The sequence below is a fragment of the Giraffa tippelskirchi genome, chromosome 4 (genome assembly GCF_054371585.1).
Source record: "Giraffa tippelskirchi isolate mGirTip1 chromosome 4, T2T-mGirTip1v1.2.pri, whole genome shotgun sequence".
NCBI classification, from domain to species: domain Eukaryota; kingdom Metazoa; phylum Chordata; class Mammalia; order Artiodactyla; family Giraffidae; genus Giraffa; species Giraffa tippelskirchi.
In genome coordinates this window covers 205,873,479-205,891,996 of record NC_137278.1, presented here as the reverse complement: position 1 = coordinate 205,891,996, position 18,518 = coordinate 205,873,479, and the positions used below count along the sequence as shown (strand labels likewise).

At 45.4% G+C, this 18,518-nt stretch overlaps 1 protein-coding gene across 5 annotated transcripts in view; it reads left to right on the top strand.

Moving 5' to 3' along the window:
* The window catches only part of TCF20 (transcription factor 20), an 89,666-nt gene that overhangs the window by 63,537 nt on the left and 7,611 nt on the right, over positions 1-18,518 (top strand). For 4 of the 5 annotated variants that reach the window (XM_081587793.1, XM_081587792.1, XM_081587790.1 and 1 more), the window contains exon 3: positions 11,870-11,963. The exons of the other annotated variant lie outside the window; for it this stretch is intronic. In XM_081587793.1, coding sequence (XP_081443919.1) covers positions 11,870-11,963 — 94 coding nt within the window. The remainder of the gene's footprint in view (positions 1-11,869; positions 11,964-18,518) is intronic. 5 annotated transcript variants of the gene reach the window in all.

The window sequence follows — 18,518 nt, the reverse complement described above, 5'->3', positions numbered from 1 at the left end:
TGTCCTGGGGGTGGGGGGAGATGAACCGCTAGGTCCAGGTGTGTCATGAAGCGGAGCAGGACTGCCTGCTGGGCCTCAGCCCCTCCTAGTGAGGGATCCAGAAGCAGCGGTGGAAATGAGATGATTCTAATGTGAGTGAGGGAGTTGCATAACGAGGGCAGGGACAGTCTGGGAGAACCGAGGCTAGGAGGATGGCAGGTGGCACTGGGACAGGTGGCAGACTAGCCTGAGGGGCCCTTTTCCTCCTTCTGGTTGTGCTCAGCTTACGACACTTTTGACCTCCTGCTAGTGTTTAATTTGTACTTCACCGCCTTATTCCTTGTTTATTTACACCTTCCCTTCCAATGCAGAAGTGCTTCACAAAACATTAAAATTCCCACGAATCTGTATTGTTCAAAGATAGAAGTAGAAAGGGAAATGAAATGAAAATAATAGCTAATAGTGGGAGTCCCTGGTGGTGGTAAAGAATCTGCCTACCAATGCAGGAGACCTGGGTTTGATTCCTGGGTCGGGAAGATCCCCTGGAGCAGGGCATGGCAACCCACTCCAGCATTCTTGCCTAGAAAACCCCATGGACAGAGAAGCCTGGTGGGTTACACTCCATGGGATCACAGAGTCGGACACGACTTAGCAACTAACCCTCCACCAATAGCTAATAGTAGCCAAGAGATGCAGTGTTCAGAGATTTGGCCAACAGCTGTTCATACACACCCTCAGAAGTGAAATACTATTGAAACACATACACAGAAAATCAAGTTACAGAAAGACTGACAGCAGACACTCAGGTCCACCCAGGGTCTGCTTGTTTCAGGCAGTATTCTAAAGGGAAAAATTAGTTCCAAAAAGCAATTTTTAAACTTAATTTGTCTTAATTTAATAGGATCTACTTGGTATGTGTTATGTAACTACCAAATACATGACACATTATAGATGACATGTTTTTATAAGCCCTAACAATTATATAAACTCTTTCTAGTTTATAAAACACTCTCACAGTTCCTTCGAAAAACTGTATGAGAAAGAAAGACAGAGTAGCCCCTTGAAGAGCACGGGGGTCAGTCTGAGGATCGCTGATGCCAGTTCTCCAAATCCTTGGTTTCTTCACTTCTGCAGATTCAACCAGCCGTGGACTGTGTAGTTCTGCAGTGTTTACTGTTGAAACCGTCCACATGTAATCGCCAGCAGTTCAAACCTGACTTGTTCAAGGGTCAGCGGTGTTGTTGTCCCCATTTTGCAGATGATAAAATTGAGGTGGTAACTTTGTTTGGCTTTTTACACCTCAGGTTCTCTTCCCATTGGCCCCTGTGCTGCTTCACATGTGGGTAGTATTTTCATTAGACCGTCTGTGTTTACTCTGAAAAGCCAGACAGACCTGAAGCTCTTGTCTTAAGGCACACAGTTAGCTGTTAGCCAGTGAATGCTGCTGACATAAATGATGGCATTTAAACTAGTGTCATCATAATTTTTTCAAAATGTAATGGTTTTGCTGGAACAGCTATGAGACAGAGATGCTACTTTGTAATATCTACCTCTTCGTAGCACGGAGTAAATGCACGTGGAAAGACCCAGTGTCTCTCCCCTCGAAGCGGGGCTGAGGCCTTGATGGCACTCTGGGCTGTAGAGTGAGCTCCAGAGGCTGGTGCTGCGCCCTCCTTCCATGTCTATGAGGATGGCGAGCAGCTGCAGAACTTTCCAGCTGGTCTCACGAGCTTTCAGGGAACATAAAGAGATTATCTGACTCTGAAGAAGCAAGAACCCAAAACATAGAAGGCAGCTCCTTGCAGGTGGACTGTGTCACTGCCACGTGGCTGGAGTTGACTGCTCGGGGCAGAGGCTTCTGTCCTAGATACGGAAGGCGGCCTGAAGAGGAAAGGAAGCTCTCACTGGTGGCCAGAAATTAACATGTGCCATGTTTCACATGTTCCCAGCTCTACCAGCAGCAGCTTTTTAGTTCATGTTGAAGAGTAGCCTCGTTAGTCTTCTCCACGCTCAGATGTGTCAGGCATCGCGTTCATTCCATCCGGCCGTACGCACAGTTCCTGCAGTGTACCAGGCCCTGGGGATGCAAGAATGGGTCTCGCGGTTTCTGGGAGGTGGGCAGATATGAAGAGGTTAATGCCATAAGCATGAGCAGAAGTATGTGCAGTGCTGGGTAAAAGCCATCTTGGGCTCCGTAGTGGCAACGTGTGTGATCTTTGAAGCTCTAACAGAACTGATTGTTGTCAGCGCTAATAATACCCTGACCCAAATGCTTCGGTGCACGGAGGCTGCTCAGAGATGCTCATTAAAACAAAGCAATTATTCAGGTCACTGCTACATCTCACAGGAAAGACATTTCTGTGAATGAAGAGGCATGCAAAATTCTCCCTCTGAGATTCTGCCCCTGCAGTTTGCCACCTCCAGTCAATGAGCCCTGCCTCTGGGCAGTGACAAGGGCTGGTGAAAGGGTTAGGGAGGGCGTGTGGCTACTTTCTCTTGTTTAAACATGTCCCCAGACTAAGGATATATTTTATAATTTATTTCCCAAGATTTACAGTATCACAAAATGCAGAGTTGCTTAAAAAATAACCTTTATTCCACCCCCTAAATAAATGAAAGATTCACTGTTGAGATAATCCATTGCTTGTTTGAAAAAGTACTTTGATTTATTAATAGCAACCATGACTGAAAAGTCCCACTGTGTGTCTGCCCTGTGTGGGGAGCAGTACTGTGTGGACTTACCTCTCCTAGGAATGAATATCATTAAACTTGTAACAACAGTGGCGTCAAAAACAAGGACATTTAGCTGTACACTGATATTATTACATTATTTGCACTGTGGGAGAATGGTAGCATAATTTCTTCAGGTAAAAAGTGAAGAATAAAAATCCAGTTGGAAGCAGTATTGGCTTGGGTATTGATTTTAGGATAGAAGGGGTGATCAGACCTAGAAGCTGTTAGAGAAATTTTTTATATTCTGTCTTTGGCACCTGGCATGTAGGAAGTACTTTTCAAATGCTGGGTAGCTGAGTAAATGAAGGGGACTAGAAGGCAGCACTGTGTGGTATAAAGAGTGGTTGAACCTGGGAGTTCAGAAGAAGAGAATCTTTAGTTCTAAGTTCTGGTACTTCTAGTTATGTGATCCTCAGCAGGTCATCTTGCTTCTAGTATGTTTCTTGAACCAGGAAAAAAAAAAAGTCATTGAAGACAGACCCAGGGCCCCTTCTAGTTCCAGTGTCACTGATCTGATGCCAGAATTTGCCTAAGAAAAAGTGAATGAAATTTTGTTACCTCGAGGAATGTAAGAGGAAAATAAACAGTCACTTCTCTAACTCTGAGCTTCTCAGGAAATTCACACTCACTGGTTTTCCGTCACTGCTGTAATGTATTACCACAACCTCAGTGGCTGAAAACACACTTGTTATCTTACAGTTCTGTAGCTGACAAGTCCCACACGGTCTCACTAGGTCCAAGATAAGGTGTTGGCAGGGCTGTGCTCCTTTCTGGAGGCTCCAGAGAAGAACTTTTCTCGTCTTTTCCAATTTCTGAAGGCTGCCCGCATCTTGGCTCATGGCCCCTTCCTCCACTGTTAAAACCAGCAGCGCTGTATCTCTCTGGTCCTGCTCTCATCATCGCATCTCCCTGGTGCCTGCGATTCTGATTCTTCTGGGAGAGGTTCTTTGCTTTTATGGACCCACGTGATTAGATTGGGGTCACCTGGATAATCCAGCAGACTCTCCCCATCTGAGGTCCCTGACTGAACCACATCTGCAGGGTCCATGGCCATGAGGCAGAGCTTCTGACAATGAGGTTGGACATCTGTGGGAGTCAGTTCTATCCCTTATGACCCACTGTCTACGTTAGTCTGAAAGGGGCAGAAGCATAATGGAAAAAACACTCAATGGCACCCAGGAGACCTGAAATTCTACCTCATCCAGTCATAGCATCTTTGTTTTCCCTCATCTAAAAAGTCTGGGAGTTGAAATTGGACCAGTGATTCTCAAACTGTCTTGGAGCATCAGAATTGCCTGGAGACTTGACATGGGGCTTGAGAATTTGGAATTTTGTTGTTTTGTGGTGAAATAAACAATATAAAATTTACCATCCTAGCCATTTTTGTTATTTTTTATTGAAGTATAGTTGATTTACAATATCATGTTAGTTTCAGGTGTCCAGCACAATGACTCAGTTATATATTGTGTGTGTATATATACATTTTATATATATATATATATCTCCTTAGAAATTTCTCCCCTTACATGTTGTTACAAAATGTTAAGTATCATTCCCTGTGCTATACAGTAGATCCTTGATGTTTATCTGTTTTGTTTCTTTTAAGATTCCACATATAAGCAATATCATATGCTGACTCACTTCATTTAGTATGATAATCTCTAATTTGTTGTTGCAAACGGCATTATTTCATTATTTTTTATACCTGAGAATATTCCATTGTATATATAGACTACTTCTTTATCCATCATCTGTCGATGGCATTTAGGTTGCCTCCATGTCTTGGCTTCTGTAAATAGTGCTACAGTGAACATTGGGGTGTGTATATCTTTTCAAGTTACTCTTTTCTCTGGGTATACACAAAATCATGTGGGAACTCTTATTTTTAGTTTTAAGGAACCTCCATACCATTGTCCATAACGGCTGTATCAATTTATATTCCCACCAGATGATTCCTTTTTCTCGACATCCTCTCCAGCATTTATTATTTGTAGTGTTTTTGTTTTTTTAATGATGGCTATTCTGACCAGAGTGAGTTAGTACCTCATTGCCGTTTTGATTTACATTTCTCTAGTAATTAGCGATGTTGAGCATCTTTCTTTTCATGTGCCTATTGGCTGTCTATGTCTTCTTTAGAGAATGCCTATTTAGATCTTCTGTCCATTTTTTGATTGGGTGGTTTATTTTTTTGATATTGAACTGCATGAGCTGTTTGTATATTTTGGAAATTAATCCTTTGTCAGTTGCATCATTTTCAAATATTTTCTCCTATTCTGTAGGTTCTCTTCTCATTTTGTTTATGGTCTCCTTTGCTGTGCAGAAGCTTTTAAGTTTAATTTGATCCCATTTGTTTATTTACATTACTCTTGGAGGCGAATCTAAAAAGATATTGCTGCGATTTATGTCAAAGAGTGTTCTGCCTGTGTTTTCCTCTAGGGGTTATATTTATAGTATCCAGTCTTACATTTAGGTCTTTAATCTATTTTGAGTTTATTTTTGTATATAGTGTTAGATAATGTTCTAATTTCATTCTTTTTTTTTGTTTGTTTTGTTTTTACTGTTTGGCTGTGCCCCGCTGTGTGTGACTTCAGTAGCTGTGGCTTTCAGACTCTGCGGTGCAGGTTCAGTAGCTGTGATATGTGGGCTTAGTTGCCTCGAGGCACATGGGATCTTCCCTGACCAGGGATCGAAGTCATGCCCCCTGCCTTGGAAGCATGAGTCCTAACCACTGTACCACCAGGGAATTCCTGATTTTATTCTTTTGATGTGGTGATAAGTGGGATTGTTTTCTTAATTTCTCTTTCTGATCTTTTGTTGTCAATGTGTATGTAGCAATGCAACAAATTTCTGTCTGTTGATTTTGTTTTGTATCCTGCAACTTTACTGAATTCACTGCTGAGCTCCAGTAGTTTTCTGTTAGTATCTTTAGAATTTTCTATGTGTAGTATGTCATCTGCAAACAGTGACAGTTTTACTTCTTTTCCAACCTGCATTCCTTTTCTTTTTCTTCTCTGATGCTGTGGCTAGGACTTCCAAAACTATGTTGAATAAAAGTGGAAAGAGTGGGGGTCCTTGTCTTGTTCCTGATCTTAGAGGAAATACTTTCTGCTATTCACTATTGAGTCTGATGTTAGCTGTAGGTTTAACCATTTTTTGTTGTTTTTTTTGGCTGTGCCACACATCATGCAGGATCTCTTAGTTCCCCAACCAGGTATTGAACCCATACCCTTTGCATTGGGAGTACAGAGTCTTAACCACTGGATGGCCGAGGAAGTTGTGGTTTAACTGTTTTTAAGTACATAGTTCAGTGGTATTAAATACCTTCACACTGTTGTACAGTTGTCACCACCATGCATTCCCATAGCTCTTTTCATCTTATAGAACTGAAACTCTGTATCCATTAGACACGACCCCACAGTTTCTCCTCCCTCTAGACCATGGAAACCACCATTATACTATGATTATTCTAAATACCTCATATAAGTTGAGTCATGTGTTACTTGATTTTTGCTGACTAACTTACTTCACTTAGCACAATGTCCTCAAGGTGCAGCCTGTGTCAGAATTTCCTTCGTTTTTATGACCAAATAATATTCCACTGTATGTGTATACTGTACTTCACTATCCATTCCTTCATCAATGGACACTTGAGTTACTTCCATATTTTGGGTATTGTGAATAACGCTGCTACGAACAAGGGTGTACAGATACTTTTCAGACTTTGCTTTCATTTTGGTGAGATATATACTCAAAAGTAGACTTGCTAGATTATATGGTAATTCTAGTTTTAATTCTTTGAGGAACTCCCGTATAGTTTTCCAGTGTTTGTACTATTTTACACTCCCACCAGTAATGCCCAAGTGTTCCAGTTTCTCCACATCCTTGACAACACTGTTGTTTTCTGTTTGATAGTAGTTACGAGTGTGACGTGGTATCTCGTTTTGGTTTTAATTTGCACTTCGTTACTGTTGAGTGATGTTGAGCATTTTTTCCTATGTTTTTTGGCCATTTGTCTACCTTGTTTGGGGAAGTATCTGTTCAAGTCCTTGGCCCATTGTTGGAGTGGGTTGAGGTTTTTTGTTTTGGTTGGGGGTTCTGTTGTTATTACTTGATGGAGATTTAGGAGTTCTCTATAGATTCTGGATATTAATCCCTTATCGGATACATGATTTTTAAATATTTTCTCCCAACTTATAGGTTGCTTTTTTACTCTGTTGACAGTTATTTTGATGTACAGCTTTAAAATTTTTCATGAAGTTTAATTTGTCTACTTTTTGTTATGTGGAGCTTTAGGTTCATAACCAAAAAAAAAAAAGATCATTGCGAATCCAATGTCATGAAACTTTGGTGTCATGTTTTCTTCAAAGAGCTTTATTGTTTTAGGTCTCACATCTAGGTCCTTCATCCATTTTGAGTTGATTTTTGTATATGCTGTTAGGTAGAGGTCCAACTTCATTCTTTTGCATGTGGATATTCAGTTTTCCCTGCACCATTTGTTGCAAAGACTGTCCTTTCCCCTTTGGATGATCTTGGCACCCTTGTCAAAAATTGTTTGATCATATATGGAAGGGTTTATTTCTGGGCTCTCTGTCCTATTCTGTTGGTCTATATCTCTGTTTTTATGCCAATGCCACACTGTTGACTACTATAGCTTTGAAGTTAGAAGCATGAGTCCTCCAGTTTTGTTTTTTTTCTTTCAAGATTGTCTTGGCTACTCAGGTTTCCTTAAGATTCCACGTGGGAATTCCCTGGAAGTCCAGTGGGTAGAACTCCATGCTTTCAGTGCTGGGGGCCTAGGCTCGACCCCTAGTCAGAGAACTAAGAATCCTGCAAGCTATAAGGCCCAACAACAACAAAAAAGATTCCACGTGAATTTTAGGATAGCTTTTTCGACTTTTGCAAAAAACTTTTGTTGGGATTTTGATAGATTGTGTTGACTCTGTAGGTCACTCTATAGATATTTTAATAATACTAAATTTTCTAATCTATGATCATAGGATGTGTTTCCATTTGTATTTTCTTTAAGTCCTTTTGGCAATGTTTTGTTGTTTTCTTTGCACAAGTCTTTCACTTCCATAGTTAATACTTAAGTATTTTATTCTTTTTGATGCTATCGAGAATCGAATTGTTTTTGTAATTTCCTTTTTAGATTGTTTGTGTATAGAAAGACAACTGATTTTTCTGTGTTAACTTAGTATCCTGCTACTTTGCGGAATTCATCTATTAGTTCTAGGGGTTTTTGTATGTGTGTGTGAACTCTAGGGTTTTCTATAAACGTAAGATTCATATCTTCAAGCAGATAATTTTACCTTTTTCTTTCCAGTTTGAACCCCTTTTATTTCCTCCTCGTTCTTAATTGTTCTGGCTAGAACTTAGTATGTTGATTAGAAGTGGTGAAAGCGAGTGTCCTTGTTTTGCTCCTCATCTTAGAAGAAACACTGCAGGTGATTCACCATTGAGTATGATGTTCCTTGTAGGTTTTTCATATATTTCTTTTGTTTCCTTTTATTCCTAGTTTGTTGAGTGTTTTTATAATAAAAGGGTGTTAAATTTTGTCAGATGCCGTTTCTGCGTCTATTGAGGTGTTCGTGTAGTTATTTCCTGCATGCCATTGACGTAGCATAGTACACTGATCCATTTCTGTATGTTGAACCATCCTTGCAGTCCAGGAATGAACCCCATGTGGTCAGGATATATAATCTTTCCATGTGCTGTTGAATTCTGTTTGCTAGTGCTTTGTTGAGGATTTTTGCATCAGTGTTCATAAAGGATATTAGTCTGTAGGGTTTGTGTGTCTGTTTTTTTCTGGCTTTGGTATCTGCTAGTGCTGGCCTCATTAGAATGATTTTGAAAATTATCCCCTTCTCTTCAGTTTTTGGGAGAAGTTTCACAAGGACAGGTGTTCTTTCTTAAACACTGGGTGAAATTTACCAATGAAGCCACAATCAGGTCCAGGGTGTTTCTTTATCAGGAGTTTTGTGATTTAACCTTTGGTAGATTTTGTGTTTCTGGAAATTTGTCCATTTCATGTAGATTATCCAGCTTACTGGTGTACAGTTGCTCACAGTACTCTCTTTAATCCTTTTTATGTCTGTAGAATCAATAGTGACATCCTCAGTTTGGTTTTTCTCTGTTTATAGTCTGTTCTTCTCTGTTTCACTTATCTTTGTTTCAATCCTTATTATCTCCTTCCTTCCACTAGCTTTGGGTTTAGTTTGTTCTTTTTGTAGTTCCTTAACTTACAAAGTTATAAAGGTAGGTTGCCAGCACTTGGCTGGGAGTGGGAGATGGGCAGAATCAATTGCCATTTTCCATCCACGTCTCCCTGGGAAGTTGCAGGCCTTGAGCAGACTCCAGGGCTCTGGAGCAGTTACATCAGATAGATTCTACCAGTGGAGACAGGTTCCTGGTTCTGCCTACTCTATAATCTGCCCAGAATCCCAAAATTTGCATTTTTAACAAGTTTCCAGGTTATGCCAATGCTGCTGGTCCAGGGACCACACTTGGAGAAGCATTGAACTAAATGCTATAAGGTCCTTTCTCTAAGGCCCGAATAGGCCCTGCAGGGTCTTTCTCCTCTAGATGTAATACAGTAAATTAATTGCATGGTTTTTTTTTTTTTTTTAATTAGAAGAAGCAAGCATCATTTTACTGATGTCATTTCCTGGTGAGGGAGTTTGATTTTTTTTTTCTCTGAGAAAAATGGGGCCTGGTTCGGGGCAAGAAGCTTTGTGAAGCCCTGCCAGGGACACAGGGGCATGTGTTTAGGTAGGAAGGAAACGGACAGTGTTCGAACCCAAGGGGGTGACAAGGCTGCTCCGCTGGTGGCTGTTTGTCAGTCTGTGTCTGGCACATGGTTGTCTTGGGTCAGGTTTACTGAGCACTTTTGATCCAGCCACTGTTAAAAGCCTGGATTAACACATTCAACCCTCCCAGGATCTCTGAGGTGGGTCATACTGTCAGGTCCACGTTTGCAGATTGAAGAGATGAAGGTTAAGACTTTGACCAAGAACAGCACAAAGATGTGCAGCAGTGGAGTCACTTAACCAGGGAGTGACTTGGGTTCCAGAGTCCACACCTGTAACCAAACACAGCAGGGCCTCAAGCACTGGCTCCCTTCCTGCTTGTCAGGGTATTTGGACTGCAAGTTACAGAGTTAAACTAAAAAGTGTGTGTGTGTTTTAAGAAGTCTCCTCCTCCTCAACAGGTCTGGACACAAGGTGGTCCTGGTGCTCAGTTATGTCCCAGAAACCCACACTCTGTCCACTCTGTCACACTGCAGTGCTCAGCCGGCTGGGCTCTGTCTCCCAGGCTGTCCCCTTGTGGTGACAAGATGGTTGCAACAGATCTCACCATCCCTTCCTCACAGAGGCCGAGTAAGAAGGCGACTGACTGTCCTGCTTCCTGTCCCTTGTTAGAGGCCTAAGCTTTCTCAGAAGTTCTGTTCTCTTCAGACTTTTCTACCAGAAATGTCTGACACACCTATTCCTAAATGGCCACCAGGGTAGGAAGGGCCCGGAGTGTGAGCCCCCTGGGTGGCTGACCGTTCAGGGCTCCTTTGGGAAAAGGGGTGTAGCAGAAAGGGCTGTGGATGACCATGGAGGAGTTAGCCATGTTTGTTCTCTCTGGCTGATGATTGAGACCTTTGTTCTGAAGGTACCCTGTGGCACTGACAAGGGCTGCCTGAGACGCTGCCAACTGCCCTTGGTGTACTCTGGGCCAGGAAGTCTTTTATTTCTTGGCAAGGGTGTGAGGGCACGTGGTTATCAGCACCCGGAAGGATGTTGCTCTTCCAGGGCTGTCTCACCACCCTGTTCCTGCCCCGGTTGCCTCTGGAGGAGGCCAGGTGTGGTCAGCCAGGCTCCCCTTCTGATGCTCCAGGCACCTCGTCTGAGAGCAGGGCTGTCACAGGCTGGTTATGAGGACCAGATGGGGCACATCCAGCGATGCCTGCCGCGCGGTGCAGGGCGAGCTCGGGGCCACGCTGTTGCTGGCGTCCGTGTGGTTCTCTATCGGCGTCCGCATCAGGGGCGCCCGATCCAGCTCACTGTCACTCTGCCGCTGCTGCTGTGGGTTAGGGGTGTCCTTCCATGGCTCCGTCCAGATGGGCTTCACGAACCCCACTCGGTGAGGCATTCCTGACTGCTGCAGGCCTGTGAGCCGCATGGACCTTGATGGGCAGCCATCCCAGGCCACAGAGCAAAGACAGAAGGGTGCCCTTTGGTCCCCTTGTCCCAGGAGGGGTGCGGTGTATGTTGGGGGAGGAAGCCATTTTCCACAAATGTAACTGCTTATGGAGCACTTTTATTTTTCCTAGAATCAAGAACAAGCGTCCACGTCGTTCAGGTAGCCTCATCTATGTGGCCTCAGCCACCAGAAGAGTCTGCGCCTTTCCTCAGTGGGGCCAGTGGGGCTCATTTCACAAATGTGATTCTTGTTGACAGGACACAGAACGAGCACACACAGGCAGCCGCATCACACGCTAGAGGTGTGCCCCACTTTATGAAAACCTGAGCATAGAAGGAAGAGCGTCTCAATTACAGGATCGTGTCTCAGCCAGAAATTCATGGCAGGTTTCCTAGTGCCTTTAAAATAGGATTTGGGTGTAAAAATACCGTGTGCACACAGGAGCCCGTATTTTCTGAAAAGAGAAATATACTTGTATTGGGCATTTGGAATAAGCAGAATAAAAATAAATTCTTACAAAAATAGGAACTAGAAACCAAATTCCACTTTTAATTCTAAAAGACTTATATATAACTACTATCTCACCCTCTCCTCCTACCCCAGACTTCCACAGCAGAGATAGACGGGCAGGATCTGTAAACAGCTTACCGTAGCGGTGAGGACGGAGGGAAGGACAGGCAGGCTCGCGGGCGGGCAGACAGCAGGAACACCAGAGGCAGGGCTGGGGGCCTGTGTGTCGTTCTGTTTGATTTATTTGTGAACATTCGGGAGGCCTGGCCTGAAACGCTGCTGCTGGATGGCTTCCACAATGTGGTCAGTGAGTGGCGGTTAGAAATTGACAGCCCGCCCTGCCGCCAGACTCCAGTAACCGCAGAGACACGCGCTGAGGTCTGACCGACGGGGTCTGGGGCAGGCCTGGAGGAGAGGGTGTCTGGGATGCTGACACGCCTGACTTCTTCCTCCCTTGCAGAAATGTTCCCACTGCCAGGAGGCAGGCGCCACCTTGGGCTGCTACAACAAAGGCTGCTCCTTCCGATACCATTACCCGTGTGCCATTGACGCAGGTAAGATGGGACCACAGACCCTTGTTCAGAACATCTGAAGGGTAGGACATGCACTTTGATTCTCTGTCTTCTTTATAGTTTGTTTTGTCTCATCTAACCCTGTTCTGTTTGTAAATTCTGAAGGAATGCAGAGAAGGTACTAAAAAGAAATTAAATGGGGTGGTTTTTTTTTTTATAAGTTTTGTAATTCGTAGAAGATTCAACTACGTAAGTGCACAATTCAGTGATTTTTACCATCGTATTCACAGAGTGGTGCAGGCACAAATCACAGTTAGTTTTAGAGCATTTTCATCACCTCTTAAACTCCTACCCATTGGTGGCCTCTTTCTCTTACCCTCCACCCCTGGCAACCACGAGTCTACTTTCTATCTCCGTGGATTTGTCTATTCTGGGCATTTGATGTATGTGGAATCACACAATATGTGATCTTCGTGACTGGCTTCTGTATGACTTAGCTTCCTGATTCTCAGATTTATCCACATCACAGCATGTGTCAGTACTTCATTTTATTTTCAAACAGTATTTTACTGTAAGGATACACCATATTTTATTTATCATTCTGTTGATGCACATTTAGGTTTTCCACTTTTTTATTATTATGAGTAATGGTGCTGTGAACTTTCATAGACACATCCTTGTGTGCAGTTAGTGTTTTCACTTCTCTTGGGCATAAACCTTAGGGGTGGGATTCCTGGGTCACATGGTAACTCTCTTTAACCGTTTGAGGAACGACCAGACCATTCTCCAAAGTGGCTGAGTCATTTTACATCCCTCCAGCAGTGTGTGAGGGTTCCAGTTTCTCCATCGTCACCAGCACCTGTTTTTATCTGTCTTTTTCACTGTGGCTATCCCCATGGTATCACGAGATACTGTGAAGTGGTGTCTCGTTTTGTGATTTGGGTTTGCACATCCCTGACGGCTAATGACATTAAGCAAATCCAGTTTATTTTTCTTTTGCTGCTTCTGCTGTTTGTTGCTTTTCTTATATTTAAGAAACCATTGCATAATCCAAAATCACAAAGATTTATACTGTGTTTTAGTTTTAGCCCTAAGACGAGGCTTTGATCCGTTCTGTTATTTTTTGTATATGGTAAGCAGTAGGGGGCCCAGTTCATTCCTTCCCATATGGATCTCAGTCGTCCCACACCATTTGTGTAAAAGGCTACTCTTTGCTCATTCAGTGACCTTGTCACCTTTGTCGAAAACCAGTTGACTGCAGACGTACAGGGTTATTTCTGGACTCTCCAGTATCGCACTGTCTTGATTATGGTAGCTTTGTAGTAGACTTTGAAAGTGAAAAGTGTGAGTCCTCCAACTTTGTTCCTTTTTTTCAAGATTTTTTGGCTCTTCTGGGTCTTTTGCTGTTCTGTGATGAATTTTAGGATCAGCTTGTCCATTTCTGTGGATGAGAGGGGAAACAGCCATTGAAACTTGGATAAGGATTACACTGATTCTGAAAATCAATTAGGAGTGCTGCTATCTTGGTAATAATGTATCCTCCAAGCCATGATCACGAGATGTCTGTCTTTCCATTTATTTCAGTCTTTAATTTCTTTCAATAGTGTTTTGTAATTTTCAGAGTAGACGTTTTGCACTTTCTCTGTTAAATTTATTCCTAAGTATTTTTATTATTTTTAGTACAATTATAAATAGGATTGTTTTTTTAAGTCAGTTTTCAGGGTGTTCACTGTGAGTGTATAGAAGTATAATTGATTGAGTATGTATATGTATTGATCATGGATGTTGGAACTCTGCTCAACTCATTGATTAGTTCTAATAGTGGTTTAGTGGATTTCTGTAGACAAGATACGTCTATCTTGTCCATCGTCTATCTTCTCCATCATCACCAGCACCTGTTTTTATCTGTCTTTTTCACTGTGGCTATCCCCACGGTATCACGAGATACTGTGAAGTGGTGTCTCGTTTTGTGATTTGGGTTTGCACATCCCTGATGGCTAATGACATTAAGCAAATCCAGTTTATTTTTCTTTTGCTGCTTCTGCTGTTTGTTGCTTTTCTTATATTTAAGAAACCATTGCATAATCCAAAATCACAAAGATTTATACTGTGTTTTAGTTTTAGCCCTAAGACGAGGCTTTGATCCGTTCTGAGTTATTTTTTGTATATGGTAAGCAGTAGGGGGCCCAGTTCATTCCTTCCCATATGGATCCCAGTCATAGGTCGTTTTACTTCTTTTCCAATCAGAGAGATGCCTTAGTTCTCTGGCTGGATCTTCCACATAATGTTGGATAGAAGTGACAAGAGCTGGTACACTTGCCTTGTTTCTGACCCCTTATGATGATAGCTGTGGGATTTTCATAGACGTTCTTGATGCAGCTGAGGAGGTTCCCTTCTGCTCCTAGTTTGATGTGTGTTTTTATCATGAACTGGTGTTGGATTTTGTCAGACATTTTTCCAGGTCTCTGGAGGTAATCAGAGTGGTGTTTTGCAGTGTGACAACTGTTGAAAGAAGGATCCCTTCTGTCTGAGAAGTGCCATCCAGTGAGCAGTGCAGGAGACTCGAGTCTGACTCAGAGCTTCAGGGCCTGGGAGAATCCTCTTTCTTTCTCCTGACTCATAGCTCTTTGTTGACTGTCTTCACCAGTTACTTTTTGAGTGTTAGATGGGTCTGACACCTTCACCTGGCAGGTCGAGCATCATGTTGGCAGTCAGGGTGGAGGGCGAGAAAAGGGGAAGACAGATGAGAGTGCTGACGGGGCCTGGGGGCTGAGCAGGTGACAGCTCTGCAGAGGCGCAGAGCGCTTGGAGTCAGGTCTGGCAGTCAAGGAGGAATCCAAGTTCCTCTCGACTACCCTTCACCCTGCTCACCTACATTTGCTGAAGCGCGCACTCCTGCCTCTCACATCCTTCTCATTGTCCCGCCTTTCCCCCTCCCTTTTCTCGTCTTTCCAGGTTTCTGTAGGGGCTGCAGCTGAAAAGAATAAGAAAGGGAATTCCCCAGTGGTCCAGTGGATGGGATTCTGGGGTTTCACTGCCGGGCGCCCAGGTTCAGTCCCTGATTGAGAGCTAGGACCACACGAGCCACACGGCACAGCCAAAAAACAAGACAGATAGAGAAAGATAACACTCTAACTCCATGCGGAAGTTAAATTCTGGTGACAGTGCGTTTGCACATGCTGAAGGGCAGCTGGTGGCCAGGGCCCCGTGTGACCAGAGGGGGAAGTGGGCATGAGAAGACAGCCTTGAAACGTCAGCTCAGGGAGTTTGGGTTCCGGTCTGTCCCTTCCGTCCCCTGTCCTCCTCTGCGTGTTTCCAGGTTGAGTCTGAGCTGTAATTCACCTGGACCATGGTCTGGGGTGTTCTGTAGAACAGCCACTAAATCCTTCTCTCTCAGGGCCAACCACTTCCTTTTCTCATTTTCATGATACAGTCAGGGTTCCGTCAGAATGTTTTGTTTCTTTTTCTAGTTTAAGCTTTGTGGTCTTTAAATGAAGATTTTTAAGTCTTGGGGTTTTGGCGGTGGTTTGTAAGTTTTATGGGGGAAATGCAGCAAGAATTACCTCCCCCTTATTGGCCAGTGAGCGGAGGTCTCCTGCACAGGGGCTCTGCCCAGAAGCACCAAGTGAGCAGCAGGCAGGCCACCTCGCCCCCTGCAGGCGTGCTCCCAGTGCGCACACTGGGCACCTGCCTCCAGGGATTGAGCAGTGCTGCTCGATAAACTTGCTGCCATGGGGGGATGTTCCAGACCTGTACTGTCCAATATAGCAGCCACAAGCCATGTATTACCACTGAGTGCTTGGAAGGGAGCTGGTGGAAGGGAGAGACTGAGTTTCTGTTTTATCTTACTTCCCTTGGTGGCCGGCAGCACAGGCTTGGCGCCGCCTTGGTCAGGCGGGGCGGTGGGCGTTCTTTGGGAAAGGCTCTGGGCTTTCCTCCCTCTGATGGAGGAGGCAGGGCCTGCTCTGCAGGCTGAGGGTTAGCAAGTCAGTGACTTCCTCGTCGGTCTGTTTGAGCCTGTCTGGTGTGGCCTGCCAGGTAAGCTGGTACCATCTCTATTGGGCAGAAGTTGGTGGCCGAGTGTCCAGGTAGAGGGAGGCTGTCCGGTCGGGGCCCTGGCCCTCTGGCTTTGCCGCCCCAGCCGCTGCAAGCTCTGCTCCTCCACGTGGAGCTGGTCCCAGAGCAGCAGCTTCACAGGGTGACCATGTCTGGGGCATTTGTTGGTCTCTCATGACCTGAGTCACAGTAACCCAGAGCCCGCGTCACTCTGTGGACTGATGCCTGGATTTATCCACACTCTTCCCAGGAATTCTGTAAGTGGTGAGTCTTTGTGTCCAGAAAAGACTTCATTGATTTCTTTTCTAATTATAATAAAAATTAAGTCCTCTGGTTCAAGTCCCCCGTCTGTGCAGACTAAGGAACAGTTTAGCATTTTCGTCTCTGCCTTCTCGCCAGCTGCCCAAACCTTACAGAGTCGTTGGTGTTGAAGGGGAAACTTTTACCTCCGGGCGTATCTCCGTGGAAACCTGAGGATCTGTGGCTCCTGCTAACCGTGGTCACACACTCGTGACATCGTGGTTCTCTCTGTTGTGTGCTCGTTATGTCGCAGACACGGGATTTGTCTCCCAGAGGAAGAGGCAGTCATAAGAGCATGAGCATCAGTTAAAAAGGAAAAGATGGAACGTATTTAATGCAACGAGCCACCACACAGAGACCAGAGACAGAAGACCTGTGGTGGCTCAGCAGTAATCCTGCTGTGCAGAGAGAATCTTGCCTAGAGGGGCTTCATGAGGAAGCACAGCTGGGAATTTCACCTGCCGGCCTGCTTTCCTGCAGCATTTTAAAGCTGCTCTCTCCACCAACTTTGATCTTGGCAGCAGGTTTAGAGCCCCTGATGGGTTTTGTGAAACGACTGGTGGTCTGGCCACTCCCTGCAGAGGAGCTGTCTGCATCACAGAAGCCAGTTCAAGGCCTTGCTTCTGCCCTCTTCCCCCTTCCTCCAGCTCCAGGAGACTGCTCCTCGATGAGGTGGGGTGAGGCTGGCCGGTCCCCGAGTCCCAGCCTGGATTTTGCCATTGTGAGGACTCAGTGTAGCCCCAAGAGACTGTAGCTGAGCTGGAGACTGCTGGGGCCTGGCAGATCCCAAGGACACTAGACGTCCTTCCGTTTTCTCCCTTCTGGGGCTCACCACCCTAGCTGGAGCGTATGTGGGTACACGTGGGTATCTGAGGCTCCACATAGCTTGTTGAGAGGAGCTCAGCAGAGTCCTTTGCCCCTACGCCTAGAAAGGACTCTCAAAGCAGAGCACCGTCCTGAGGTGTTAGCGTCCGTGTCTGGAAGCCACCCTGCCGACCCGACAACCTGGTGAGTCTCTGCCAGCCTGTGTGATGATCTGACTTCACCGTGGGAAAGTGCTGACCGGGCCCTCTGCACTGTGTAAGCCGACTGTGTAAACCGGCGGCGGGTGTGGGGCTGGGCGCCTGCTGTGAGCCTCCCGCCTTTCTTCACTCTCCCCTGGCAGAGGCTGGCGGGAGGCCGTCAAGAAGAGGCTCCCCGGCCCCTGCAGGTGTCTGCGCTCTTCAGCTGAGCTTCTCGTCCTGCCAGGAAGGGGAAGTGCATGTCCTGCGGGCCTGTGACTTCACCAGAATGAGGCACGCCTTTGCCTGCGTGGGAGGCCTTGCCAGAAGGTCTCGTAGATTGGTTCAGGACACTCCGTTTCCAGAAGTACCAGGCATTAGTTCCAAGTTACCTTTAGCGTGCAGTTCTATCGTTTTCTTTCTTTTCTGCTTTTTGACTTTGAAGGAACATGTTTCCTAACTAGAAGCACGTTTTACTAATGGTTCATCGCCACTGGTCACTGTTCCCTGGCTGTGTGAGGACCCTCTCAGACCTCTGCCTTCCAGATGGTATCTTTCCCACCTCACACGCCCCCCTCCTCGTTTCTGTAAAACCCTGGGGTGGGAGGGTGGCCTCGCCCCGCGTGGCCTGTGCCGTCTCTACCTGCATGCTGCGGCCACCGCCCAGGTGAGGCGAAGGCACCTCCTTCGGGCTCCGGCCGTCTGTCCCTGCTGTGCGGGAGCTCTCTGGCCAGCTGGAGTGGCAGGAGCCTGGGTCACACCGTGTACTTGTGGGTTGTAAATGAGCACGTTTCATTTACTGCCGTGCTGTTTGCTTGGGGGTGGGGGGTGAGGCAGAGGTGAGCAGGACTTGCTGTATCCCGCCCTCAGGCTTACCAGGGGCTGGGAGGACTAAACCCGCCCAGTCCTAGGATCCTGGGACTCCAGAGGGGAGGTGGCTCAGCCAAACTGTGAGAGGGTCTCTGTTGGTTTATATAAAATGTAGAGGGCCTCAGAAGTCTCCGTTTGTGTGTCCCCTTGCTTATTATTATTTCACTTGAAATCTGTGGCTACACAGGCTGCTCATCTGGACCTCGCTTTAAAGCTGAGTTAAATTGTAAATTTAACAAGGCTAAGTACCATGCCGCCTCCAGCCGCGGTGCCCGGGAACTCTCTGAGAACGTGTGACCAGTATAAACGTCCTGCCACCACCTCTGGCTCTAGGGCCGAGGATTCACAGCCCCTTGGGGGTTTCACTGTC